Genomic DNA, 18,520 nt, shown 5'->3' with positions numbered 1-18,520 from the left:
ATTATTGTCCAGCTCGAAATTGTACATACATGTGTTGCAGTCATGAATAACCATTATAAATTGGATATTATTTTGTATAATAAGATGGAGCAGACACTTGAAATATAGGAGTTCAATTATTGTTTACAGTTTGCTGTGTTGCCTTTCATCAAGTTTCTTCCAGTACATAAAATATTTAATATAGATATTGATATTTATTATTGATATTCAATATTGATATTTGATATTTAATATTGATATTTAATATTGATATTTAATATTGATATTCAATATTGATATTTGATATTTAATATTGATATTCAATATTTAATATTGATATTTAATATTGATATTAATATTGATATTGGTATTTAAAGATACGTTATGTAAGATTTAGATACAGAGCTGACCATTCTTGCTATAATGGCTCAAAATAGATAATGTAAAATGATAATATTGAACATTTCATTCAGATTACTTCACTCTGAGCCAAGTTATCAAGGTTTGTAATTTTGACAAGATGTGTGCGTTGTGGTAACCAGGGCACTGGTATATTCAAGACTTAGCTTCGCTTTCCCATTTTTAAATTAAATTTTTAAATGGCAAACCATTCTAATTTAGTTAAAATCTTGACTATCCCATGTCATCGAGAGTTGATTATGACCTGGATCAGTTAATTAATGTCTAATTAATAATTCAGATAACATTTCAGGCCTAATGAAAGACCTGCAATAGACAGATTTAGCTCTTGTATAATGTATTTTAAATGAGAATTAATTACTTTAAAGATGTTATATATAATAGTTTGATGTTTTGACAAGATGTAGCATAGATTGGTATTTATTAAATGGCGATCGTTTTTCAATCTATTTGAATCTCAGTAATTCGTTGGTTTAGAGAGTTTATATAACATTAGAATCCAAAATAAAGGGGGACATCTCACTGTGCCCCCTGCAATTGTTCTCATGGGGGGATTAATCAAGCAAGGGGGTTATCGATTGGGGGGCACAGTGAGATTAAACCAAATAAAGACCTGCAGTAGTTCTTACATAATGTATCTTTATATCTGTCAAAGATCTTGTTTATTAATTAGAATGTGATAATCAAACATCTAAACATGTGCTTTATCTGTTTCCATGGTATTTAGTAAATGATCATTGGAGTATACAGGTCACAATTCTTTGGAATACGATTACTGTTTAATGTCCACCAGACACAAACACTAGGATTATTTTGGACTAACATGGTTCAATTTTATTTCAAAAACTTGTATGCACGTATGGATCTTTAGCTTGGCAGTGGAAGGAAACCAGAGGAACCAGAAAAAACCCACAAGGTTGGACAAGCAATGCTATTCCTTGTCATGTACAACAGAGGAATCGAAAACATGCCACTTGACTCAATGATTGTGTTAAACCACTAGATCCAATCCCCCAGTAATAAACACTAGCGGTAATTGTGTTCCATAGCACTTTGACTTGTATAGTGATATTAATACTCAATACACCCAATTAAACCACAGCACAGCAAGATTAAAATTATGTAATATTACTTTATTTTGATCTGTGACGTCACATGATCGTGTTAAAAAAATTAACACTGATTTGCCGTTTTCAACACTGTTTCTTGCATGATTTTAAGATGACCTGTGACGTCACATGTTGTGTCCGCAAAATTAACACTAATGTGCCGATTTCAACTCTTTTTTTTTTCTTTACTAATATTTATTATTATTATGCAACTTTTATTATAATTTATTGAAGCCTTTGTATATTTTAATTGTTTATTATTGGTGTGAATTATTTAATTATTGTAGACCATTATGACTCACAATTCACACAAAATGTTGTTATTCTGAAAACCTAAGACATACCTAATCTGAAAATTCAGTGTTTTTTCGGTGGGATTTTTTGTTTTTTAGGGGGGTTTTTGTTCTTTTTTAAGAAAACCTACCTGCCCTCCACTGTGGATTAAATCGTGAAGTCTGACCGCATGTGGATATATAAAATTACAGGGTTAGGAATTTAAACATCATGAAAGACAGAAAAGGGACCCAGGTTAGGAAGGTTTTTTTTACAGCAAACCAAAGGTTTTTATACAGTTCTCTTGAAAGGACAAGACCAACAATATTTAAGCCCAGTTGTTACGTTGGATGGCCGAATGGTCTTATGCATGCACTTTAGATCGCACGGTCTGTCATTGAGTTAAGTGACTGGGTTTTCGATACCACTCTTGTAAGTGACAAGGAGTAGGGTCGCCTATCTAACCTCATGGGTTTTTTCCGGGTCCTCCGGTTTCCTCCCACTGCTAAAGACCCCTACGCGCAAGCGAATTATTGAAATAAAATTGAAGCACGTGTTAGTCCCGAAATGACCTAGTTTGTGTCGAGTGGATGTTAAACCCCATTTCTATCTCTCTCCCTTTGGTTTCCTTCCACTGCTATTGACTCCTTTGAGCAAGCGAATGATCAAAATAAAATTAAACCATGTGTTAGTCCCAAAATGACCTAGTTTGTGTTGCTCTCTAATAACCCTGTTAATTTACCCAGCTGACTAGAACATTTTTTTAGAGAACTGTGAGTGATAATGGTTTATGTACACTGTTGATATTTTATTGAATCTGTGATAAACTGAATCATTGTAGTTATAAGATAGTTTAAAATAGTCTGTCATACTGTTTCTCTGTTTGCATGGGATCAAATTATTGTAACACATGAGTGATTAATACGGTAGTCGTTACAATTAAGGTACCATTTTCTCAAAATTTCAAAACTAGGGTCCAAACAAAATAACACATGGATCTCAACCCATCCACCCAACTGCCTATGTACCACTTATGTACACATCCACACCGACGTAGTTAGCAATTGTTGACACTGATGGATATTCGTGGACAAGCAACATATAATTTATCATTTTCTATCTGCAGTGTCAAGACAGCCATCCCGTTACGCCGTGTCATTCAACCATAACACCCATAGTAACGCTGTGTCATTCAACCTACCCATCCAGTTCCACAGTGTCATTCAACCATAACATCCACCCACCCAGTTCCACATTGTCCTTCAACCCACCCACCCAGTTCCATGGTGTTGTTCAACCATAACACACCTACCCACCCAGTTCCACTGTGTCATTCAACCAACCCAACCACCCAGTTCTGCTGTGTCATTCAACCAACCCACCCACCCAGTTCTGCTGTGTCATTCAACCCACCCACCCACCCACCCAGTGTTAACCCACCCAGTGTTAACCCACCCAATCAGTTTGGACTCCAGTGTTAATATTTTGAGGGGGGTTGGATGGCTGAATGGTTAGCATGCGCGCACTGTATCATAAAGTCTGTCATTGAGTCGACTGGCATGGTTTCGAATCCCCGGTTGGACGTGACAAGGAATAGGGTCGCCTGCCCAACCTCATGGGTTTTCTCTGGGTCCTCCGGTTTCCTCCCACTGCTAAAGACCCCTATGCGCAAGCGAATTATTGAAATAAAATTAAACCATATGTTAGTCCCGAAATGACCTAGTTTGTGTCAAGTGGACGTTAAACCCCATTTCTCTCTCTCTCTCTCTCTCTAATATTTTGAATGATGGTTGATAAAATTTAGTCATAGGATGTGAACAATATGTATGGTTTAATGGTCGAGAACGAGACATTAAGTAATATATTGTAACAACAAGAGGGCCGTAGACCCGAGTGTTTTTACAATATATTACGCAATATCTTAAGCTCGAGACCATTAAACAATACTCCCCACGTGCTTTTACAGTGAAATACGTCACAAGAGTCCAATATTTCATTAGTATAAATAATGTATGATTGGCAAGTTGCCTGCATGATTATTTGAAATAACAGTACGCCAACATCAAACGGTGATGTCACATCTATATTTTAAATATAGTGGTGTACCACACAGGATACTCAACAATCAAATAAAGGGCTTTTAATTCTGACCTTTATCAGACAGCCAATTATTCACATATTTAATATAAATATTATTTACCCATAGAGACCATAAATTTATTTGTGTTTATTGCATTTTATGTTTAATTTTGGAACAACATGGTTTTTTCAAAGATTATGGCATTTTATAATCTCTTTGTGAGTGTTTTTAAATATAGAAACTATAAATTTAATTTATTGCGATTTATTGTTAAATTCTTTGAAATATATATTTTATGACATATAAATTGCCTGACCTGTAAGTTCTCCAGTCGGTCAGCCAAGACCGGTAAATATGAGAAAAACATGAACCCTAGTGACCCCCCCCCCACCCCACTTTAATTATAACTACCTGGGTAAGGTGCAACCAAGTGATGCTTTCTTTTTAAAAGAACCTGGCCCTGGTTTCACAAAGCATTGTTCGACTTAAGAATTTACTCAACTTTCAATCTCTGTTTATGAGAATTATCTTTGATACAGAAACACAATAAAATGCACATAGTTTCTTATTGATGTATTTGATACATTAAAACAACAATAGTTTTATAAAGGGCTATATTTTAGTTAAATTAAGGCGGAAAATTTTGAGTAAATTCTTATCTTAAATCTGAGAATGTTTTTTTATAACCGGGGACAGAATGTGTTCTTGGTTATTCCTTATTAGTCATGCACAGCAATATATAGCTACCCACTATAATAGAATTCAGCCAATGCAGTGGTGATGTGTATATACAATTGTTAAAGTTTGTATGATACAAGTGAATAAGAGTTGTTTCAAATTATATTATAATAGATATGTATTAGGCTAGAATATTTATTAAATGATCTATTTATATATTTTTTGTTTTTAATTTATCTTATTATGAGCCTATTATTGAGGTTAAATCACCTCATGGACCATATGTTCATATGTATTCATTAATTAAAACAATAGAAAATCCAAGTAGAGGTTTTTGAATTAAAACAATAAATAATTTAATTGTATCAAGTTGGGTTCTTTAGGAATGGAGTCTATAATTCCCAGTTGTTAGTATTATCCAATCTGATTAAAACACAGATCCTATTTCGTTTCGTTTTTTATAGTTCAAAATTTCGCTTTACTTGTCTTTACTACACTAGGGTCTGGAAGAGTTGTTATCATTGACGTGTTCTGAATGGTGTGAGGAATGAAACGGTCTGTTATGGCGAGCTTTAGGCGTGTTTTGCACGGAACTGTGGGCAATCCATTAGAAACATCAATGCTGGTTGGTTAATCAAATGTCTGATGTCATAGAGCCAAAGCCGTTTGTATCACATCTGACGCCACCTATCGCTACAACCGATCGGAACTGTGGGCAATCGATTAGAAACATCAATGCTGGTTGGTTAATCAAATGTCTGATGTCATAGGGTCAAAAGCCGCTCGTTTGACCCCTGACGTGAACCCCAACTATAACTTGTCAGATCTTCATGTAGTGTAGGCTATTGAAAGTATAAAACAACGAAACGAAATATAGATCTGTATTTTAATTAGATTGGGTATTTTCGAGGCTTGCTCCCAACATGGACGTTATAAGATTATAATTTTATTTATCTTTTTGCATGTTCTCCTAAACTTTTAATCAAATGATGTATAATGTATCTTTGAATTATTTTTCTTCTTTTCACTGGAATTTTTTTGCACAAGTTCTACTTATAACTTCCATGCATATTGAAATTATCTCCATTCTGTCACTTTAAATGAATTATGACTACATTTTTTTTCATTATTTTATATTTTGGTTGAAATTATTTTATGTGCAAATTTTATGCAACCTCTAAGCAAAATAATGGCCCCCGATTGTAGGCTATAAAAAAAAAAATTATTTTTTTTTTAGCTTGTTCTCTATCCATCTCTTGCAAAATGTGGGCATATCTTGCATGGCAACCACTGGTTAATGAATTTTGTAACCGTCAGTTTACTGGTACAAGTACTAGCAAGGCGATAAGGAAAGTAAAGTATGATCGCGCAGTTGATTACCTTAAAGGAAGAAGCTGTAGCGAGAATTCAGAAACTTGTACATTTCACTTTGATAAAATATTTAAAAATCTGTCAACAGTTTGTTATAAATGTATTTTATTCAACTATACAAAAATAACTTGAAGTTTACGGTAATTACAGCCTAAATATTTTTGCAATTCAGTCAGTTGATGTATATAAATAGCAATTTGCGCATCAGTTTGATACACGCAAATTACAATCGGTGCGCGCTAGATTGCAATCTATCCGAGGGGTGAAGAATGCGCCCAACATAGGTATTTCCGGCCAAAATGAGAATATAAACCAAATTTAAGAAAATTGAACGGGTACACTTTACCTCATTGGGTGATTTGACATGGTATCACCGTAACTTTCACTTTTAAAATGGGACTCGTCTATTTTCACTTTAACTAATGGTACTCTTCTACTTTTATTTTAACTTTTATGGTATACTCTAACTTTATACAATGGCACCATGTATTTTTATTCTAATTCTAGCTATACAATAGCACCATGTATTTCTATTTTGTCCAAAGGTATTCTGATATTTTGTGTTAAAGTATTTCGACAAAATGTAGCTTGTTTGTTAAGTTTCCATATTTTACAATCAAATAGTATAATGTCTAGGCCTATCGAGTATAAAGCCTAGACCCATCGAGTATAAAGCCTAGGCCCATCGAGTGAGTATAAAGCCTAGGCCTATCGAGTGAGTATAAAGCCGAGGCCTATCTAGATATTTTATTTCATTTTATTTTATCTTTTATTTCATTTTTAAAAAGTTTCTACATTCCAAATTTATTTGCATGATTTATAAATTTTATTCAGTATTTATAAATTTTATTGAGAATTTGATGTGTCTATTTATCTGTTGACAATCTTTAATAAACTATTACAAAAAATACCACAAAAACTTGAGTTATTTATCACACCAAAACAAATGAATGACGTAGGGTTTAACCCGCTACTGTTCTGCTCCGACTGTGCTAATGAAATAAAGACGGGCATATGCCATACAGTGTGCTTTGAGGAAAATTTTGCCCAGACAGTGGCTCTATGGTCTGCTTTTGTATCAAATTCCAACCACCAAGGGATCTTTTACATGCATGCCAATGTGTACATAGGACCTCGGTTTTTCGTCCCATCTGAATGACTACGCCAATGCGGGGATCGAAAACTCATCGGTAACTCATGAAACTCAAATGCCTGTATCCCAGTCAATTTTCAAGCAAAAGACCACAAATTTTGCACAGTTTCTACTTTTTATATGTACAATAACATATATTTTTTCCAGATTTTTTCGAGGGGGGCGATTTCCCACCCCTGCCCCACTTGACATGGAATGACCCGTATCCAAATCCAAAAATTAGTGTGTTAAAATAAATCAAAACTGTCTTTAATTTTTCTTTTCCTTTTGAAAATAGTACTTGGGCCCTGATAGCACCTGTAGTGCACATAGTTTGAATCCAGCAAACCTGGAACAAATAAAAAATTAAAGAAAACACATTTTGTTAAAACCATTTTACTCAAATAAATAACTTCCCAAATTTGTTCTCTGATAAAAGCTCATAATTTTATACAGAAACAATAACCATATCTAAACATGACAGGTGGTTGATAGTATTAAAACCCACAATTATATATATATATATATACTCAGTAATACCATATCTAACAGGTGGTCATGGTACTATACTCCACAATTATATATATACTCAGTAATACCATATCTAACAGGTGGTCGATGGTACTATACTCCACAATTATATATATACATGTACTCAGTAATACCACCCTAACCCTAACCCATCTAACAGGTGGTTGTTGGTATTATACACACACAATTATATATATTCTCAGTAATGCCATATCTAACAGGTGGTTGTTGGTATTATACACACACAATTATATATACATGTATACTCAGTAATACCACATCTAACAGGTGTTTGATGGTATTATAACCCACAATTATATATATACTCAGTAATACCACATCTAACAGGTGCTTGATGGTATTATACTCACACAATTATATATATATACCCAGTAATACCAATAATACCATATCTAACAGGTGCTTGTTAAATATCCTCTCAGCATTACATTTGATTAGAGAGGGATGTCTTGGGCTATTGCTTCAGGAATATAGTGCTTGTTAGACTCCTGATCATCATGCACTCACCAGCAGTAAATTTGATAGGACCCATTAAATAGAACCCATTCGGGTTGAACACAGTTGTCATAGAAACTAGGATGATGTTAAATAGAACCTTACATGTTAGAACACAGTTGTCATAGAAACTAGGCTAGAGTATGATAGGAAGATGTTTAAAGAGAACCTATCCTGGTAGAACACAGCTGTCATAGAAACTAGGATGACGTTAAATAGAATCTTTCCTGTTAGACCACAGTTGTCATAGAAACTAGGCTAGAGTATGATACAAAGATTTTAAATAGAACCTATCATGGTAGAACACAGTTGTCATAGAAACTAGGTTAGATGAACAAACCCAAATCATCATAAATCTGAATGTCTTATAGCGAGTAACAGACATGTGGCACCGCATAACCACAAAGACTTCTAACCCAACGGACATGTGGCACTGCATAACCACAAAGACTTCTACCCCAATGGCATTATAACACATGATTATAATAGACATGTTATTCTGATGTTTGTGTGTTAAAATTATAAGGTGTCATGTATTTCTTTCACGTCCTTCAATTCACACTAATTTCATTGTAGCACATTCTTCGCAACAAAAGCAATATAATGTAAAGTGTGCCACAGCAACAGAAGCAGCACATCCCTACCAGTAGGACAGTACCACCAGTAGCACAGTTCCAACAGAAGCAGCACATCCCTACCAGTAGGACAGTCCCACCAGTAGCACAGTTCCAACAGAAGCAGCACATTCCTGCCAGTAGGACAGTCCCACCAGTAGCACAGTTACAACAGAAGCAGCACACCCCTACCAGTATTACAGTCCCACCAGTAGCACAGTTCCAACAGTAGCAGCACATCCCTACCAGTAGGACAGTCTCACCAGTAGCACAGTTCCAACAGAAGCAGCACATTCCTGCCAGTAGGACAGTCCCACCAGTAGCACAGTTCCAACAGAAGCAGCACATCCCTACCAGTAGCACATCTCCACCACAAGTAGCACAGTCCCAGTAGCATGTTACAGTCAGAAGCAGACTTCACATTCAGGTTAAATAGTATATTTGTGAAATTGTGAGCCACAACTAATCCAAAGCATTCAGTTGGGAGAAGTGAAATCCCTGTCAGTTTTATAAAATATCCCTCTCTTCACACATCAAACAATACTTTCAGCACCAATGTATTTTGAGGTAGTTTTTTCTGCGATTCTGTGTAGAAGTCTGACGAAGTACTGATTCCATGCCGCCTGGTTTTTACTGTACAGATTTAAATAGATACCCAGTAGAACGATTAAACCAGACCAGATATATCTGAAACAGTTTTAGAGTTTTAACATTTAAAGGTTTTGTGGAATCAAACTTCTTCAAATTATAGCCATGCTTACAGAGGACGATAAATCTTGACAAATTTTCAATTCCACATATCTTTCTGCCTGTGTGCAAGATAACTGTTGGAATTCGATGGAAAGCTGCAGGGCTGGGGCCATTACATTGGACATGTAATTAATTATATTACTATCACTTTTTGAAAGTAATCATTACAATTACTTTTTCATTTTTAGCAATATAATTAATTACCATTACCCATTACATTGAAAGTAATTACAAAACAAGAAGCACTAATTAAGTCATAAATACATTCTCTTTATAATATAAAAAACCCTTTTATTTTCATGAATACAAACACATCACCAGTCATAGCACCGTATATAGTTGGTGCAAAAACTTAGGAAGTTAAACCCTATTATAACATTCTCTTGGTTGACAACAAAATCAACCATTTGACGAAAGACACAGTCAAAAACATTATACTCAAACAAATAGAATAATACTTAATGAACGGCAATACTATATACCGGAAAACACCAAGTTATACTGAACACCGGAAAACACACTAAATACCGGAGAACACACTAAATACCAGAAAACACCCTAAATACCAGAAAACACCCTAAATAGGTAACCCAGAGCCTGGTCCTCTGTTTGCGGGGAGTTAGGATTAGGATTAGGGTTAGCGTTAGGTTTTTCCGGTGTTTTCCAGAGGACCAGGCTCCAAGTTACCTATTTAGGGTGTTTTCCGGTATTTAGTTTGTGTTTCCAGTATTTAGTGTTTTTCCAGTATTCAGTATAACATGGTGTTTTTCAGTAGTTTTCCGGTATATAGTATAGCCCTTAATAAGATGTGATAGATATAATGTTTTATACTTACTGAAATGTGAAAGGTTTTGTGAAGAATAGAAAAGATAAGATGATAGTGATAGCTTTTCGACATGTTGTCACTGAAAAACAAACAATCAAGTAATAAAATATTATAACTAATATACTGTACTCGTATTATACTAATATAGTATAACCAATATACTGGACTAATATTATACTAACATAGTATAACCAATTTACTGGACTAATATTATATTAATATAGTATAACCAATTTACTGGACTAATATTATATTAATATAGTATAACCAATATACTGGACGAATATTATACTAACATAGTATAACCAATATACAGGACTAATATTATATTAATATAGTATAACCAATTTACTGGACTAATATTATATTAATATAGTATAACCAATTTACTGGACTAATATTATATAATTATATACTATTCAAAAAAAGTAGGGGATATTTTATTTTGTGGGCATAATACTAAAATATGCAAATGACTACGAAAAAAGTCACTATAGAACCTAACAGAAGAAACATTTCCAGTTACATGTGACGCCCAAACGCACCAATAGCTACCGCATGGAATGCAGGTGATGCTTGGGATCATCATGGGGGTCCAACCCAAGATTTGCACGACTCTGACTTTGAATGTTACAGTCATTGTGGCATTGAATTCCAGGGTGGAAACATCAGTTTAATTGTTTTAGTGACCAGAAAACAAATTTTGATATGCGTCGGCTTACCCAAAATGAAAGGTTACGTGCCCTTGGCATGCTACAGATCGGCACAACACAGGCGGTTGTGGCGCGTACGATGAATGTTTCTCAGTCTGTCATAAGCAGGCTATGGTCCAGATACCGTGATACACAATCTGTACAGGACAGACCACGCTCAGGTCGACCAAGGGCGACAACTCAAGCCCAGGATCGATTTATCCGTACCTTGGCCTTGAGAAATCGTGTCATCACAGCAAATCAGATCAGCGCTCGTCTTCAAACAGACACTGGTGTGAGAGTGAGTGGCCAGACGATTCGGAATCGACTGCATAGGGGTCACCTTCGCGCCCGACGTCCTCGCGTGATCCCTTGTTTGAGAGATCATCACATTCAGGCAAGACGTCGTTGGTGTAGGGATCGTCAACACTGGGATAATCGACGCTGGAGCAATGTGATGTTTTCAGATGAGTCAAGGTTCACTGTTGATTTTTTGGACAGACGTAGGAGGGTGTGGCGTCGTCGAAACGAGCGCTTCCAAGACGTTAACGTCATCAGACATGATCGATTTGGGGGTGGTTCTGTTATGGTGTGGGGAGGCATCACTGTTGCTGGAAGAACGGCTTTACATGTTGTTGCAGGGCGTGTTACAGGCCAGTACTACCGGGACAACATCTTGGCAGTCCATGTTGTGCCGTTCGCACGACGTCATGGCCGCCGTTTCATCTTCCAGGATGACAACGCAAGATGTCACAGGGCCAGGATCGTTACAGGTTACCTCCAACAACAGAACATCACCACATTACCTTGGCCAGCACTGAGTCCCGACCTCTCCCCCATCGAGCATGTCTGGGACATGCTTGGACAGAGGTTACGTCAACGTCAACAACGTCCTGCCAATGTCCAAGAACTTGCTGCTGCGTTGCAACAGGAATGGGACAATCTGGACCAAAATGACCTTAGACGTCTCATTAGGAGTATGCCACGTTGGATCAATGCTTGTTTGGCAAACAGAGGAGGATTTACCCGTTACTGACTTGGTTGTGATGCTGTGGTAACTTTGCTGTTTGACCCCGGGTATCATTTTACCCTTAGAATGGTCAGTCTGTGCCTTACTTAGTCTAACGATCATTTGGAATAAATCGATGAATGTGAACTTCATTTCATTTTGTCATTTGTTTCTTCGTCAGTTTCATTAGGTGACTTTAATAACACTTAAAAATCAAATATCCCCTACTTTTTTTGAATAGAATAGTATAACCAATATACATGTACAGGACTAATATAGTATAACCAATATACTGGACTAATATTATACTAACATAGTATAACCAATTTACTGGACTAATATTATATTAATATAGTATAACCAATTTACTGGACTAATATTATATTAATATAGTATAACCAATTTACTGGACGAATATTATACTAACATAGTATAACCAATATAGTATAAACAATATACCGGACTAGTATATTATAACCGATAAACTGGACTTATATTATACTAATATAGTATAAACAATATACTGGACTAATATATTATAACCAATAAACTAATATTATATTTATATCTTGGAAATCCTTCATACAAGTAGCAAAGTGAGTAAGGTACTAGCCCACTAACCAGTAGGTCTGGCGGCCATCCTAGTGTTCTCCTGGATTTTCCAGCGTAATGGTTTCCCCTCGTCAGTGGCGCACGACAGATGACCTGGCAACTGGCAAGGATAGCGTCTAGTCGTCTGGATGGAATAGAAAAACAAGTCCTGTTTACAAGTCAGAGTGTAGATAGAAGAAACCATGAGAGTTTAAATTTGAAATAAGAGTTGGCTGCAGCGTTTCTGTCGAGGCGAGTTAGTGAACCAGTGCCTTACTCACTGAAGCACTGTGGCTCATAAATAATTAGAATTGTGAAGAAAAGCTTGAACAAACCTGTGACAGCTGTTAAAGCACCGAATATCTTCACTAAAGTTAAAACTATATTTACACCAATATAACCAGTTATAGAAAATATCACAGCATAGCCATATGTCTCTATAGGATGCTAGAAAATATAACAATATAACATATAACTATATGTCTCTATAGGATGCTACAAAATATAACAACATAACTATATGTTTCTATAGGATGCTACAAAATATAACATAGCCATATGTCTCTATAGGATGCTAGAAAATATATCAATATAACATAACCATATGTTATAGGATGCTAGAAAATTTAACAACATGACCATATGTCTCTATACGATGCTAGATAATATAACAATATAACCATATGTCTCTATAGGATGCTAGAAAATATAACAAAATAACCATATGTTTCTATAGGATGCTAGAAAATATAACAATATAACCATATGTCTCTATAGGATGCTAGAATTATAACAATATAACCATATGTTTCTATAGGATGCTAGAAGATATAACAATATAACCATATGTCTCTATAGGATGCTAGAATTATAACAATATAACCATATGTTTCTATAGGATGCTAGAAGATATAACAATATAACCATATGTCTCTATAGGATGCTAGAAGATAACAACATAACCATATGTCTCTATAGGATGCTAGAAGATATAATATATTATTACGGCATACCATTTGACAGTTTGAAGTCTCATCAAAGACGTACTTCAGACATTGTGAGACTAACAGACAAAAATCATGGAATCAAAACCATGCGACTAGAATCAATGACAGACCTTATCATCTAAAGTACACATATTAAATAATTCTGTCACCCAACCCCCTCCCCCCCCACTCCTAATACTGTTAGAGAGAGAGAGAGAGAGAGAGAGAGAAATGGGGTTTAACATCCACTCGACACAAACTAGGTCATTTCGGGACTAACATATGGTTTAATTTTATTTCTATAATTCGCTTGCGCGTCGGGGTCTTTAGCAGTGGGAGGACCTGGAGAAAACCTACAAGGTTGGACAGGAGATCCTACTCCTTGTCACGTACAACCGGGGATTCGATACCACGCTAGTTGACTCAATGACAGGCCGTATGATACAGCTCGCACGTGCTAACCATTCGGCCATCCATTCCCCCCCCCCCTCCCCTCTCAATACTGTTAGAATATGATTATATAAAATACTGACTGACCTTTTGACAAAACTTGAAAGCTGGTAATAGTTGACCGGATGGTATGAGAAATATTAATATATACAGAAATCCTATACCATATGAATATAATACCTGAAATATAATATAATACTTGACACAAACCAGGTTGTTTCGGGACTAACATATGGTTCAACAGTCCTTCACGTTTAAAAACTTGTGAGGTAACCATAAAAACTTACTGCCAATTTCAAAAATGAGAAAAAAACTTCAATAAAAAACTCTTCATTATACTGCGAGAGTAATTAATTCTACATGTTTTTGAATAAGGAGAACCAAATTGTATTTATGTTTTAGTCTTGTTTAATATTTGGTGAAGATTCTATAACCTATTCAAGGGCAATAACTCTATAAGTAATTATCAGAGCGTGTTGTAATTGTAATTCATTACTAGGGAACAAAACTATGTCACTGTTACTGGCATACAAGCTGGGAATAAAAACCACAGGCCTTATGATCAAAATCTTGCTTACCACTTCACAGTTACTGGCACCGTGCTGTTTTATTGTCTTCTCCTGGACATTTCCTATAACTCCATCTGCACATACGGCTAATGATATCAATATGATTCCATATAAATTAAACTCCGGGGAGACGGTACTATCCGCTAACGTAAATAATATTAGCCCTAAACTCATACAAACACAAGCTGATACATCGATTATATTAAATTTCTTTCCTGTAATAAAATAAATAAACAGAAATGAACAGGAGGTCGATCAAGAGTTCAAGGGTTCAGGAGGTCAAGGGTTCATGAGGTCAAGGGTTTTGAAATGAAATGAAATGAAATGGGGTTTAACGTCCTACTGTTCTGCTCCTATGCTGGGCTAATGAAGATGGGCATATGCCATACAGTGTGCTATGAGGGAAATTTTGCCCGGGCAGCGGCAATATCGCCTACTCTTATATTGAATTCCAACTGCCAAGGGATCTTTTACGTGTATTCTAATGTATACATGGGACCTCGGGTTTTCGTATCATCCGAAGGACTAGACAGCTGTCCTTGTCAGGCCCTCCGTCCTGCATCACTGACAAGGGGAAACCGGGCCGGAAAATCTGGATGAACTTTATCGGCCAATGCAGGGATCGAAACACCAGACCTCCAGGCTAGCGAGCCAGCGTCTTACCCACTTAGCCACCCTCATCCATGGATTAAGAATCACTTGCCTTGTATCAAAATTCCACCGATTAAAACTGGTATCAATTTACAACATTTAAATATAACTTGAGTGGCATAGTTTAAATATCCAACAGATGTATTAGATAATCCCATTGTGCTGACGGTTAAAAATGCTAGGAAGAAATACGTCTTTATTGGTATTCTGAAACAAAAAAAATAGTTTTCAATAGAATGATAGTGGTCGGATGGTCCAACATATCTCCCTATCATCAGGTCTGTCATTGAGTCAAGTGGTCTAACAAGTTTACTTTAGATCAGTGATTCTCAACCAATGTGCTGCGGCACACAGGTGTGTCACGAGATTGTGCCGCGAAATTTTGAATGGCACACTAAGCAAATGTGAAAATTCAATCCCAATTGAATATTCACAGGTGTCTACTGGTAAGTTCATAGCTGTGTTTTTCTTTATTTAGTTTGAGCCATTCTATTATTTCTTTCACTACTCTCTGTCTACGGTTGTATTCCATTTGACTTGCCATGTTTTTATTTTGTAAAATTTGAATATTTGTCATATATATATTTAGCCAGGTGTGCCGCTATGTTTTCATGTGTTCTAAGGTGTGCAGTTGGCCAAACAAGGCTGAGAATCACTGCTTTAAATCATAAGGTCTGTCTTCGAGTGGCATTGTTTTTTTCAGAGCTTGTCTTTACTACACTTGGATCTGGAAGAGTTGTTATTTAAGTCGTGTTCTGAATGGGGTCGAGGATAAGCCAATGAAACGGTCTGTCACGGCGAGCTTAATGCGTGTTTTGCACGGAACTGTGTGTAATCCACTAGTAACATCTATGTTGATTGGTTAATCAAATGTCTGACATCATAGGGTCATAAGTCGGTCTTTGACCCCTGACGTGACCTATCGCTATAACTTGTCAGATCTTCATGTAGTTTAGGCCATCGAAAGTATAAAAAAAAAAACGAAATATAGATCTGTATTTTAATCAGATTGTTTTCCCCAACCCGACATGAATTATTGTAATAAAATTGGATCATCAGTTAGTCCAAAAATGATCTAATTTGTGTCGAGTGGACGTGAAACCACATTTCTCTCTCTCTCAAAATGCGGAAATAATGTGATTCAGCACCACACCCAACGATTTACCATGGCCAAAGATCCACCACACCTAACGATTCACCACAGCCAACAATCCACCAGACCCAAGGATCCACCACACCTAACGATCCACCACACCCAACAATCCACCACACCCAAACATCCACCACACCCAAAAATCCACCACACCCAACGATCCACCAAACCCAACAATCCAGTACAACCAACAATCCACCACACCCAACCATCCACCACACCCAAAGATCCACCAGACCCAAGGACCCACCACACCCAACAATCCACCACACCCAACCATCCACCACACCCAACAATCCACCACACCCAACGATCCACCACACCCAACAATCCAGTACAACCAACGATCCACCACACCCAAAGATCCACCACACCCAAAGATCCACCATGACCCCCGTAAGTAAAACAAATCAAAGAGTAAATTTAACTGTGATTATAAATTACTTTCGTGTTTTGTCTTCTTTAAACTGGAGTTCCAAAACACCAAATATCACATAACAAGCAAACTGGATTAACGTCAGGTACATCCCAAACGGACGGAAACCATCCAGGCGAAATATCAGTTCCTAGAAATAGAAATACAAGATTACCAGTATAATAAAATAAAATGAAATGGGGTTTAACGTCCTACTGTTCTGCTCCGAACTGGGCTAATGAACTATGAGGGTAATTTTTCCTGGGCCTACTTTAATATTGAATTCCAACTGCCAAGGGATCTTTTATGAGCACGCCAATGTATACACAGGGCCGCAGTTTTTCGTCCCATCTGAACAACTAGACAGCTGTACTTGTCAAGCCCTTCGTCCTGCACCAATGACAAGGGGAAATCACATTGGAAAATGCAGGTATCGAACACACAACCTCCAGTCTAGCGAGCCAACACCTTACCACTTGGCCACCGTGGCTGCCTTTATTATATAATATAAGTAATAAAAATAAAAAAAATGTATATATTGAAATGATTACCTGCATATATCCATAAATAAGGTAAAAGAAGAAAGTAGCCGATGTAAGGAGTAAGAATTGAACAGTTGTAGATGTGTGACTTATATCAAAACACATCAATGAGACGGTGACGCTACTTTTCTGTTGGATCGAATCTGGACTTGAAGCAGACATCATGGGTATTGAGATGATATTCGAACTGGACGCCGTTTTCTGGCGTAAACTATGCTGTGGTAGTGGTAAATTGTATCGTGACATTTTAGATATCGACAGTCTAGACTAGAGATTGATTCGAATCCAAGCTAATCTTATAATCACGAAAACATTTTAAAATTGCCTCTGCATCTTATCCTGACTAGTCTTTCTCTCCACCTCCCGTTCAGAATCTGATGGCAGTAGTACTACACACCTATTAATTTCAATATGATGGCAGTAGTACTACACACCTGTTAATTTCAATCTGAAAATAAAGAGAAATGTCGTTTATCGCATACATTACCAGATTTGGATGTTCATCAATTGGAGATGAAGCTATTATTCAGTACAAGTAGGTCTCATTTTACATTATTTGAAAAGGTCTTTCCAGGGCAGATCCATGTACATATACGCCAAATAATATTTTACCCAAATAAACAGGTAATCTACATGGACAATACTAGATCTTTGTACGATCTGAGAAATATCTTTCTCTAGGGTTAGGGTTCGGGTTAGGGTTTGCTTTATAAATTACATGTCAAATGTACAAATTGAAGCTGTAACAACGGTGGATTGTGGCTAAAACTATTCTGAAGGGTTAGGGTTAGAATTGTGGGTATAAACACGGAAAGATATTTCTCAGATCAGAAAGATCTAGTATCGTGCAATCTGTATAGACAATTTAGTTTCAAATCAAAGCTTTCGCCAATTTTGGCACCCATGTCCTGAGCTAAGTATCTACAAAACAAGCTGTTGACGTTGTGAACCGACCGAAATACTTTAACGCTAAACTTGCCTAAACTAAAGGCAAACAAAAAATCAGTCTTCAAAAAGAACCAAGATTTCTTCCTCTCGAAAAACAAAAATGAATTGCATTTAACTCTGAGTGGTAAGCCTTACTTTTCTATTTGTAATTAAGTTACTTAAAATGAAAAATCTCCAAAGAAAATTCTTACGTTAAGTTACAACCCTTACACGTTTCAACAACAAACTTACTTTT

General features: G+C 36.4%; 1 protein-coding gene across 1 annotated transcript; it reads right to left on the bottom strand.

Annotated features, from left to right (window-relative positions):
* Nucleotides 1-13,514: 13,514 nt before the first annotated feature.
* Nucleotides 13,515-18,512, bottom strand: LOC126818135 (adenosine 3'-phospho 5'-phosphosulfate transporter 2). The gene is made up of 7 exons (XM_056100502.1): nucleotides 18,444-18,512; nucleotides 17,347-17,785; nucleotides 16,825-16,946; nucleotides 15,280-15,434; nucleotides 14,586-14,791; nucleotides 14,095-14,187; nucleotides 13,515-13,553 (listed from the first exon to the last, which is right to left on the bottom strand). The coding sequence occupies exons 2-7, from the start codon at nucleotides 17,581-17,583 to the stop codon at nucleotides 13,515-13,517; spliced, it is 852 nt and encodes a 283-aa protein (XP_055956477.1). The 5' UTR covers nucleotides 17,584-17,785; nucleotides 18,444-18,512.
* Nucleotides 18,513-18,520: the final 8 nt, after the last annotated feature.

This window comes from Patella vulgata, chromosome 4 (genome assembly GCF_932274485.2).
Source record: "Patella vulgata chromosome 4, xgPatVulg1.2, whole genome shotgun sequence".
NCBI classification, from domain to species: Eukaryota; Metazoa; Mollusca; class Gastropoda; family Patellidae; genus Patella; species Patella vulgata.
The sequence above is the reverse complement of the archived record's forward strand: the minus strand, read 5'-3'. Positions and strand labels throughout refer to the sequence as shown.

Bases quoted from the DNA above. Each gene is read 5' to 3' on its own strand.
- LOC126818135 (XM_056100502.1), bottom strand. From the start codon at position 17,583: ATGTCACGATACAATTTACCACTACCACAGCATAGTTTACGCCAGAAA. The intron at 15,435-16,824 runs GTAATTTATAAT...TTTTTGTTTCAG, and splicing joins AAAGAAGACAAAACACGAAA to AATACCAATAAAGACGTATT. The intron at 14,188-14,585 runs GTAAGCAAGATT...ATTATATTTCAG, and splicing joins GTGCCAGTAACTGTGAAGTG to GTATTATATTCATATGGTAT.